The sequence below is a fragment of the Callithrix jacchus genome, chromosome 9 (assembly GCF_049354715.1).
Source record: "Callithrix jacchus isolate 240 chromosome 9, calJac240_pri, whole genome shotgun sequence".
In the NCBI taxonomy this organism is placed as follows: Eukaryota; Metazoa; Chordata; class Mammalia; order Primates; family Cebidae; genus Callithrix; species Callithrix jacchus.
In genome coordinates, this window is record NC_133510.1 from 38,071,809 (window position 1) to 38,084,031 (window position 12,223).

Genomic DNA, 12,223 nt, shown 5'->3' on the forward strand with positions numbered 1-12,223 from the left:
CATTCGTAAAACTTTAGCATCATATAGAACTGTGAACAACAAGGAATAAGAGTGGAACGTGAGTAGTAGCCATAAGGATACAGCTTTGATACCTTCACATTAATCTTAAAGCATTGCTTTCTGGATACTTCTTCCAGGTCACACACTTTGAGTCACTCATGCTCTCATGAGAACATTGCAGCCTCCCCTATGCAGCTCTGAAGATCCTTCCCACTGCAGCTCTTACCCTTGCCCTCACTCTCCCCATTGCCTGGACTGTCCCCCAGCTTTGTGTATCTTGTCCCACCAACACCCCACAGCCTTGCTTATGTCAGCACCTCTGTAACTCTTGCTTTGCTGACCAGTCCTCTTCTTCCTCTGAACTCTGGTCCCACCAAAGGTTTCTGTCTCTTATTTGGGCCTTACTATGTACTTTCTCTTATTATTTTGACTTTTATATTGATAAAATTTTTGGAAATGCATACTTGTGTTTTTAACCTACAAAATTAGCACATAAACAGTGACTTAATACATTTATTTTCTTCTCAAATATACACAAAGTGTCCATTTTATAGTATCATAACCAAGACCCTATAACTGAGAGAAATTAATGAGCTCTCCCCTGGCTTAGAGCTAGGGAAAGAAAAACTGAAAAATAAAATTTGCAAGCACCGTCTATTAGAAATGAATTTATAACTTAAAAAAATTAACTTGCGACTACTGTTTAAAAAGGGAGAGAGAAATCTTGAATTAGTTGAAGTTTCAAACTCTAAAAATGTTGCAGATATTTTCATCAGGAGCCCCATTCTGCTTTGCTAATTTTACCCCTATTGATTTCTCACAGCAATAAGTGCAGGTAGATACAATTGAGCGTTTGTCACTCGGGCAATTTTAGGGAAATGAATGCTAACAAGACAGACAAAAATTTTGTACCTAAAAACATGCTTGTTTGTGAAATTTCATATTAAGGAAAATAATACTACATATACATATCTACATCAACGATGGGGAAAAAAGGAATGAAATGTCCTAAAATCATCTCAGAAGTATCTTTGGAGATGGCTGTCAAAACTGAAAGCTCCTTTCAATTGCATTCCATTCTTGAGAAGCTACTTAACTACATGAACTACACTTAACTACATATGTTGATTCAAATGAATCAACAACTCATTTGATTCAGCTCCTGCCTCTGCCTCTTAGTAAGTGTGTAAAGTCAAGCCAGCTCCTAACCTTCTGGGCATTTCGTTTATTTGTACAGTGGGAAAATGATAATAATGATATTCATGGTCATAGTGGGAGAATGAAGTGGGTCAGTACATTTAAATTACTTAGAACTCTGGCATATAATAAGCTCTCAAAAATATTAACTGTTATTATTATCATCTTAATTCATTGCTGTGAAAGAAGGACATGAATAGATAATGCAAATGTTGTTTGGTATGTTTTCTGTTATCCAAAAATAAATCAAATGCCATGCAACTGAACATAATCCTGCCCTATCTAATTGTAATGCAAGTGGTAACACACTGACATATCATTTGGAGCCAATTAAAGAAAATTGGTACTGTATTTGTTGGTGAGAAATCTAAACATTGTTATAAAACATTAAGCCTCATGGAAAGAACAAGATTTGCTTTACATCACTTATGTTAAATGAGACTGCTTCCAAGAAAAACACTCATCATATAGGTAAAGACCTACTGGTATTTCTCATTCATGCTATTTTTATTGTGATGAAATGTGCACTGAAATGGTTTGTGTCTACCTCTTACACACATTCATTATTTGAATGTTGATACTGTTTAGGAAATTTTTATTTACTTAAGAGATTTCATTCAGTCTGAAGTAGTATAATCTGCAGAATTACAGCATCTAATATTTTAATCATATGTTTAAAATTCTTCTAAGATTTGTGAAACTCCTTTTATCTTTGAATGTTGGAAATGAAAGTATAATATGCTACGAATCCTAGGGTAGGACACAATGAAGTCATAGGAGTATGCAGAACAGGACTGGATGCTGAGGGACTTGGGCGAGACCACTGGAATGAAATGCTGGCCTATCATCGAAAACCAATAACACACTGGCACCCTTTGCTGGAGGTAAGCTTGTGAATTCCCTACATCTGCCCTTTTTGTTGTCTCTTTTACGTAAAACTATTTATCTGCTAACCTTTATCTGACATTTTATGTATTCACCCTTGTTTAAAAAATAAAAATAAAAAAGATTGCTCTTGCTTTTATCCCACAGTCTCTAATATTTAATATTCAACGTTTTGTGTGCCTTCTTGGATTTTAAAAAACTACTACATTTTCATGGCTTCATATTCTTGTAGACAGTAAGCTCATTAAAAACTGCAAGTGGTTTTTTTTTTTTTTTTTTCCATAACCTGAAAACTTATATGAGTGAGTGCTGGAGCAATCTAGTAAGTTCACTACTAACTGGAAACTGCATTTTTGTCCTCTTCTGCAAAAACAACAGCCACCTTACCTAAAGTTTTCCACAATTCCTAACTAGAGGTACTGTCACCTAATATAACTTTTCAGCATAAGGGGAAAGATAAGTCTCCCTCAACTCTGGTCAGGAAGTAAAACTGCCCAAGGTTTTTAAAGTATTGAGGTGTCAGTTTAGTTGAGTTCAAGGCCTGGCTCTGCTGTGTGACTGCTTATAGTGAAACCTCAGGCAAGTTACTGCCATGACTCTGAAATAGTGGTAAACTCAGAGTAAAACTAAAGAAATGCTGTTAAGTACTTAGTGCTTCTTATTATGTCACTAGGGACTGGATTGAATGGAAGAGGCTGTGCAGTATCATTGACTAAATATCAGTGGGGCCAAGTTCTACTCTCAGTTTAGTCACAAAAAAATGCAACCTTGGCTGTGTTACTCAGGACATGGTAGGGGAAATTGGATGAACACCAAGTGAGCATTGCATGCTCACACAGGTGATCTGTTTATATGTGAATGTGCCAAGTCTTTATCTGACTTCATAATTCAGTATAAATAATTATGAAGTATAAATCATAAAAGACATACACACAAATGCATCTGTAAACACACACACACACCACACACACACACCCAGTCACTTGGTGTTTTCCCTTAGGACTTCATAAGTATAGATGTATGTATTCTCTGAGTTAGCTCACGTCTTGGAAAGTTAGTATTTGTTTCAACAGTGGATGTTGTCTAAACTACACTTTACTGCTTATTGTATAATTATTATTCTTTTCCTAGTTCTCATCTTTTCTTAAGTGTGGAAAGTGAACATTAATTCTAAAAATCTGAAAAGAAGAGTAGAGCCATGTTTGGCAGGAACTCGCTCTGAATGGAGTGGTGGTTTCTAATCTTTGTTCCTCTGGCTGTCTACTTCTGAGCAGGCTGTTCACTCTGTCTCCAACTTCGCTTCTCCATATCTTAACAAAACAGAACTGCATGCCTCTACAGGCTTCACAGGGATGATGCAGAGAGAAATGAAAGAGTTTGAGCTTAGCCTTTCTAAAAATATACCAAAAAGTAAAGAGCATCAACATAAAGAAGAATTTACATCAACGAATGGACAAAACAGTCAGTTAACATCAAATGGCAGCAATCCTAAATTTAAATCGACTAAATCCCCCAATCAAAAGACACAGCCAAAACCCAACGGTATGCTACATCCAGACCCATTTCAAATGCAAGGATACACAAAGACTAAAAACAAAGGGATGGAGAAACATTTACTAACTAAATGGAGAGCAAAAATAAATAAATAAATAAAAAGCAGGAGTTGCAATTCTCACATCTGATAAAATAGATTTTAAAGCAACAAAGATATAGTGGTAAAAGGATCAATGCAACAACAAGAGCTAACGATCCTAACACCCAGATACGTAAGACCTATAAAGAGACTTAGACTCCCCAGACTTTCACACAATAATAGTGGGAGACTTCAACATCAATATTAGATAGATCAACAAGACAGAAAATTAATAAGGATATCCAGGACTTGAACTCAGATCTGGAACAAGTAAACTTAATAAACATTTATAGAGCTCTCCACTTTAAATATACAAAATATACATTCTTGTCAGTATCACATCACACCTACTCATAGGTTTAAATGAAACATTTATCGGTTATTATTAAGCACAATTATTGGTACAAAAGAAGTTTTCAATATCCATTTTTAGAATGTTTAGAATAAAGCAACATTCCCGTTCTCTCTCCCTCTTTTTCTTCCTCTTTCTTCCTCTCCTTCACTCCTTTTTTTCTTTCTTTCCTTCTCTCCTTTCTTTAAAAAAAAATACCCTGGGTCTGTGTCTACAGGTGACCTAGCAGCTCTCTTCCTCTGTGAAATATTAAGAATTTATGACCTCCCACATAAAGTAATATTGTAATTCAGATGGTTGCAGGGGTCCATTTCTGTAGAGCCCTTTCCAATATCCCTGATTTAAAATGCACTTGACCTTTGCTTGCCATCATAAATTCAGCAGCCAAGACAGAAGACCCTAAATGTGAATAGCTTTGTGAGACCATACAGAATTCTGCCCCTATTCCCCAAATACCATTTGATTGATATAAGGATTGTTAATCTTCGGGATTTTTCCCCTATCATCATTTTCCTATTTCTACCTGCAGCCTCCTAGCAGAACTTTATACTAGTTCCAGCTCCAGGCTATCCTCCACCAGAAAAAAAAAAAGAAAGAAAGAAAGAGAGAGGAAAGAAAGGAAAGAAAGAAAGAAAGAAAGAAAGAAAGAAAGAAAGAAAGAAAGAAAGAAAGAAGGAAAAGAAAGAAAGAAAGAGAAAGAGAAAGAAAGAAAGAGAGAGAGAAAGAAGAAAGAAAGAAAGAAAGAAAGAAAAGAAAGAAAGAAAGAAAAAGAGTTTGAGCAAGAATTGTTAAGTAATAAGAGAAAAGGTGCTTTATGACACAAGGCATATGAATTATTCATTAGTGCGTAATAAGGAGGTATACATTTTGCTGATGAAGGGGAGTTGTGTAATAGGCACATGCTTGTGTTTAGGAACATGTAGACATAATAGAATATTCTATTTTAGTCATAATAGAATATACAGAAAGATAAGCCACAATATAGGCATCAGAAAAAGATCCCAGATAGTTATCGAGAACAAGGTCGTGTAAATGTACTTTCTCCAGCAAAAGCTCCTTTTAATCCCTGCTCCTGTATTCATTGGTCAAACAGAATATATGGACTAGGGACCCAAGAACTGGCTGGATTGTGCATTATGGGAAAAATAAGTATATAATTATATATGTTCTTGTCACAGAAGGCATAAATATGAGAAGGGAACAGTTATTCGAGAGTTGGGTCTGTTGGTACAACAGAGACTAAAGTATGCAGAAAATCTGGTTCTTTTTATCTAGATAATTATTTGTTTTGTTGTAATTAAACTTTTTAAATACACATAGGCATTTAAGGATTGTGAGAGCATATCTCTGTCACTTGGGGCTCCCATCTGCCAAACGCAGTTCTTCTCATCTCATTAACTGCCTCCGAGATCACCTCCTGCCTTAGAGCAAGTGGAGTGCAGTCTCTTGTATTTAGAACCTCTTACTGCTCTTTCCTAGCAGTTGCCCCTCACTAAAGTAAACCATTTATTTTTTTATAGAAAAGAGCCAAAAGCCTGTTGTAAAATTTGAAATTATTCTTCAGTCATAGATAGTTATCCACATAGTGATGCTTCATGTTCATCTGTGTACCATGCTCTGCCTACATTCTAGGAGATATCTGTGTCTCTTCATGGTAGCAGAGAAGGTAAGTTCTGAAGGGCAAAGGGAGTCATGTATTTCTTTTCTTCAGAGATTTGCATATTGTGGTTGAATAATCACTATTTAAAGGACGCAACAATTAAGCACTGTATTATATTTCTGTACTAAATCATATATTATGAAATTATTGTCTTTCAGTTACCTGGCCGGGCGACCAGTTTTGATAGTCAAGGATCCTGCCCTTCTCCCAAACCACCTTCCACACCATAATACCTCCAAAGTAAGAGACCATGATATTAAGAACCTAGGACCATGTGCTCATTGAATCAGAAAAGAAAAAGTGGAAGGTTTGATTTCCTCATTTAAAATATATTCATAGTAATGAACAAACTTGATGTGTAATTTTTATTTACTTTTATTGCTGATTTTTTAACTTTGAACATCTTAATACATTTTACTTGAATACATATAGTCCTTCGTTGCTTAAGGCATTTTATCTTTCATGTCAAATGCCTGTTAGCACAAAAAGTGTTGAATATGTTGTAATTCTTTGCATAAGCAAAGAAATGTTTATTTAAATAGTTCATACTTATCTAAAATTAAATATAGTTTATGCTGCTAGTGTACAAAGTAGCACATGTCACATATGTATGGGTTTGGTTTTGTTATACTGTGTTCATTTCCAATTGTGCACGTGGTTCTATATAAACTCAAAAGGAGATTTTTAACTTAACTTACACAGCATTAAATCCTTGCACAATCAAATTAATGTTATTTATCTGATAATACTTTTCTTTCATTCTCATAAAATTGCTTTCTTGGTGAGGTTTGGCTCTGCTGAACGCAAAACTTTGTCTCTCAAGCTTGTTCTTTAAAACACACAGACAAAACTATAAATTTCAAGAATCGTTTTGGATATAAATTTAAGTAATACTTATTGGCCGAAAAATGGAGGTTGGGCCATCATGGCTACCATTTTATACTGTTTTACTGTTACGTTAGCTCAAATATCTGTTGCACTGTTAACTGATATTTTTTAAATTCTAATAATATTCATCTCAAATGTAGCACTAGTATTTCTAAGTGTAAAGAATCAGAAGTTAATTTTTAAGTGATTGTAAAGTTCTCTACTGTGACATGTAATTTTTGTGACATGTATTTTTTGTGACTTGAAGCTATCATATAGATCCTGTGTTTATGATAGACCATACTAACAGACACCAAAGGAACAACAACGTTCTCTGTGTTCATCATCATTTAGATTGTACACAATAGTGGTGACTCTTACACACAGTCAGAAGCTAATCATTGAAATTGGGTATTTTCTGAAAGAAAGAATGATTTATTTTCAGCAAAATATAGAAATATGCCATAAATATTAATAATACAATGTCAATACTTAATAATAATAATAATAAACAAATTAATTCTAAAGGCTAGGACTCCAGTCCTTGCATGAAAGGCATTTGTCTTCATAAGGATCAAGGCTCAGGCCACTAGATGTAAAAACTATGCAAATGTTTTTACAAGACAGAACTTTCTTTTAAATCAGGTCAACATATTTGGTCTCATTTTCAGGCCCTTTTGAGATGTGTGGTATAGATAGTGCCTATTTCAAGATTATTTCAAAATTGGTGTATTTTTTAAAAAGGCAAGAAAATATAGTTACTTGGATGAGAAAAATTTTTCAGCGGTCATGAAATTTTTATTTTTGTAAAAATCCCATTATCTCTAAATATTAAAAAGAAATTAAAGCCTTGAAATGTTGTTGCCATCTCTTATAATGATGGCATTACTGATAATTAAGAGGGAAATATTTTACACATTAACATTTTAAAGGCAAAAACAGTTCTGCCTTAGATTTTTCAAAAATGCTTATTCTACCCTAAGGAAAACAGGTACTCATAGCTAACATTTTCTCATTGAAAATAATAGAAGAAAGCAGTTTGAAAACACTTGGCTACCTTGTCAAGCCTAAAAGAATTATTTGCTATAGATAAAATGAAAGATGACACATTCTGAAACTCTTTGTTTTATTGGGAAATAAAACTTCAAATGGGAAGACAAAAGGTTATACTATTAATAGAATGACATTTTTGGAGACAATTGTTTTATTAGTAGATAAAACTGCAGCTTAAAGTAAATTAGCAAATACATTTCCTAAGTGAGTATAGTAATTATTTTCACCCAAAAACATATTTTAAGGACTTTTTATTGATTCTTGGAAACTCATGCTTTTCTTTACTTTCTAAGAAGAAAAAGCCAATGCTTGTGACGTAAAAATGTGAACCATTGGCCAGTCAGAAGACTCTAATATGGGAATTGTAGATTAAAATAAGGTTTTAAAATAATTTTTAAATATTTTCTTTGGAGTTAGAATAAACTCACCATGCAAGGATATGTGTTAATCCTGAGAAAGCGATCAAGCAGAGGAAATTCACCACAGCTCATCTTTCATGTAATTCAGGAGGAAGGTTTATGCACAGATTGATAAGGTATGATTGTTAAAAATGACAGTTCATATTCTAAAAATGTAATCCTAACACTTTTAATACAACACACCCTCACTCTACACAGCCCACACATTCATATACACATAACTTATCTTTCTGCTTGTAATTGAAGATGAAATGTTTTTAGTTTCAATATTTAAAATAAGTTTTGATGTTAGAAATCTCCTTGAGTGGGACATCACATTTTAATGACAGTACCAACACGTTATGAAGTTGTAGTTCAGATGCATAATGAATGTCTAATTTCAGGGCCTTACCAAATATAAGCTTAGGTAAAGAGTAACTTGATTCATTAGCAAACAATACTGATATTCTTCTTAGTTTTGGGGGAAGGATTTGTTGTTTTCTTTACCTGTTTCACCAAGAAATGAGGAGAATGAGGGAATTGAATATGAAAAGAACATTCATGTTTGTGGAGTATATCTTTTCATAAAACTCAGAACATTGTTTTTTTTCACACTGGTTTCCTAATAATATTTTTCCCAACAATTGTTTTTGTCAGGCAAACCCTGTGTTTCTGAGACTTCATTTAACATGTATTAATTTCTATATTGAATATATTCACGGTTCAGCAACATATACCATTAAGACTAGTGCCTGGGGAATGCAGACAGGAAAGCAGAGCCAAGCACTCACTTTCTTATGCAGTTTTGGGAAGTGTGTGCACATTGTAGTTACTGCAGGGAGATCACAACTGATCAATACTGACTCAGGTTTTCGATAAATAAAAGCAAATATATTTGAACCTATTTGGTGATAATATTTAATGGACATTCTCAACTGTGTTTATTCTCCTCTAAAGTTTTTTATTTTAAAATTTTTGCAACTCAATAAAGAGCTATCCATCTCCTAAAGCCTTCATTTAATGATTAATGACTGCGAAATTTAAAAAGCTAAACTTCCACCCCTGTGGTCAACTTTTACTTTCCATAAAACAAAATGTAACTTATTTGAGGATCAGTTACCAAAAGAGCCAAAGACTATTACAAATAAAGGGACATGAAATCTTAACATTGAACATGTGGTAATTTCTTTACCTCCTCAAAAAGAGTACTTGATATTATTTAAGAACATATATTTTTATAGAATTTAGTCTGATTGTTTTTGCCACCTTAGTTGTAATAATAATCAGGCAGTTTAATTGCCTAATAATAAAAAACACCTGAAGTGGATAAGGATTTGAGAACGCCATTTCACGTCTGCTAAATAAAAAGAAAATGTGCAGAATTTTCTTCACTTGTTCTTGAAGCAACTCCAGTTGTTTTGAGGTACTCTACTTGATCCAAACTTTTATAGGCTTCAGGCTAAAAATGATAAATTACTGTCAATGATATATGATTCAAAGAATGAAAGTATAGTAATTAAATGATAGTTGAGCAAAGAAGTTAAAGCATATGGAAGTTTGATATTGAAATGCAAAATCAAAAGACTTGTATGTTTTAACTTTTAGAGAAATGTATATGCTTTAACATTGTTCCCAAAACCCTATGACAGAGCATTTAATTGTTAACTCAGTGACATGGCTCAGGATTTGATTCACCTGAACCTGCTGTAAAGACCCATTATTTCGAAGAAAAGGATGAGTTTATATTTTGTATGAGAAACAGCTAATTAAACTAAATGTTGTCTCCAATACGTTATTCAGTGATCCCTTTTAGGCAAGAATTTTGTGTTTTATTAAAAATACTTCTATACTTACTTAATATTTTGTTAATTAAAGTGGATAGTAATCTAATAAAAGATGTATTAGTAATTAGTTGTCATCTACCATTAACAGTTAACAAAAAAGATATGTATTTGAACAGTGGCAGTTCATTAATCTTCTCGTCAAAGTAAAAAATTATTTTCCCTTTCACCCTGTTCTCATGAACATAAGAAACCAGGATGTGATTTGGTGGCATAACAACATCATGCTACAGAGACTTCAGAAAAGAAAGCACTAAATTAAAGGCTGAAGTGGAAGTGGGACTTAACAGTTTATTGAATGCAAACATTTCAAATGCTAGACGTGGTGACTGAAAAATAAGTAGAAGATGTATAAGAGAAAGGATAGCCTTTTTCATGTCTGAAATGTTTTAAACATACTCCTGCCAGGAGGAATTGATTAGAATTATTCTATACTGAGACACTAGAAATGACATGATATTGACAGATACATTTCTATGGAAATACTTTTATTTCAAACTGACAATAATTTCTTCTACTCACCTGGATCATGAGAAGCCTCTCCAAAGAGCAAATTTATGCCTGATCTTGTCACCAGAGGGTAAAAATAAGCCATTTTCTCCTGAAATTTTGCTGTAAGTGTTATCTGTTGTATGTATGCAGATCCCATTATTTACTGCACCAGGTGGGTGGATTTTAGTTATTCAATTTCATGGTTTTGTTCCCTCAAAAATAATTTATTAGATATTAATGAATATTATAGATATAAGTAAAAAGTGTAAAGATAAATGAATCTTGATATTGGAAAGTTAATGCATTAGATGTTTATTTTGTCATCCCTTTCAAAATTGTTTTCTTTTTAATTTTCCTATTCTGAACATCAATATATGAATTATATTCAGCTATGATTTTTCCATAGAATAAAGTTTGTGGACCCAAAACAACCTGTAATCCCTAAGGCTATGTACAAACTAGTCATTGAATTATTCTGTACAAAAAAAATGCATGATTCATTCTGTTTATATCTATATAGATCATTTTGTGAGTTTTATTATAATTTTTGTCTTTAAAAATACCCTGAAGCTTTCCTTTTAAAGAATATAGTAATCTCCAGTGTGAATAGCTTCATAAATTTTATCACTGTATTAAATAACAAGCAGGTAGACCAACTCTAATACACAAAATATTTGCATTTATAGTTTGTCTTATAGACAAAAAGTCCAGCCCAAGTTGGTGTCATTCACATTAACGTACTATTGACTTTTCCATCTGAAAGAAGTGATCAGTTTCACCTGCAAATATGGAGACATTATGGACAATGAAGCGAAACCTTTATTTCAGGATAAAGAAGCCAAAATTGAAAAGAACTGCCTCACATTGTAAATGTGATGAGTCCACTAATGAATAGTCCAAGATGTTGCCAATTATTCTAAACTGGCAGGAACCACTAAAATTCATCATTTCACATATAACATCAAATTATTTGGATCCATTCTATCGGATTTTTTGAACCTTCAGTCCTTGTTCATAAGGTGACTTTTCAGCTGAAGTTCGTGATTTAATACTTGGCCATTGTTCAAATCAATATCTTTGGCTTCCACATTATAGAATGGAAATTTTAAAATCTTTTGAAATTCATGTTTCTGGCTTTTGTATGGTAAACAATCATTTGTGAAACTTGACAGCATATAATTGTATTACTTAGAACAAATGTTTTTGCAACCACCTTTAAAAGATGTTGCACAATGCAGTATTTTTACAATGTCTTCTTTAGAATGTGTGAATATATTTGTCAGGTTCAGATGAATTACGTAACAATTAAACCTCAAAGCTGTTATGAAGTATACAGTTTATGATTACTTTTGTAAAAGAAAATGGAAAGCATTTGAAATATAATTTTACTGTTTCATATGTATTTTGAAAAAGAAATAAAGTGATTATAAATTATTTTTGTCTGTGTTTATAGAAAATATCTTTTCCAGATTTAATTTTGTGACCTTTAAAGTTTTCTTTAATAAACACTATGTGGCACTCATTGGTAGTGCAGAATGATTTATTTATCAATAATCCAATAATAATGCAGGCACTGAATATATGTTAAAGGTTTTCTGTAATACAGTCTATTTTTATCACAAAAGTATTAATTTAAATTCCTGGATTTTTCCATTAAGAAGCAATGAAACAATCATGAAATATCTTAGCAGGTGATTCACTAGTTGATTGGAATTATTATTTGAATCTGCCAATTTGAACTTGAGAAAAATGTTTTAATTTCTATTTCTTTTTTTCTAGCGGGAGTTGTCGTATTTTACATAATGATTGGCAATTTGGATTTTATTAAGTCTTTTCCCATTCTTC

At 32.9% G+C, this 12,223-nt stretch overlaps 1 protein-coding gene across 1 annotated transcript in view; it reads left to right on the forward strand.

Moving 5' to 3' along the window:
* Positions 1 to 11,812, forward strand: part of SYT10 (synaptotagmin 10) — a 62,833-nt gene extending 51,021 nt beyond the window's left edge. The window contains exons 6-7 of the mRNA XM_002752372.6: positions 1,952 to 2,081; positions 5,886 to 11,812. Coding sequence (XP_002752418.1) covers positions 1,952 to 2,081; positions 5,886 to 5,957 — 202 coding nt within the window. The 3' untranslated portion in view covers positions 5,958 to 11,812. The remainder of the gene's footprint in view (positions 1 to 1,951; positions 2,082 to 5,885) is intronic.
* Positions 11,813 to 12,223: the final 411 nt, after the last annotated feature.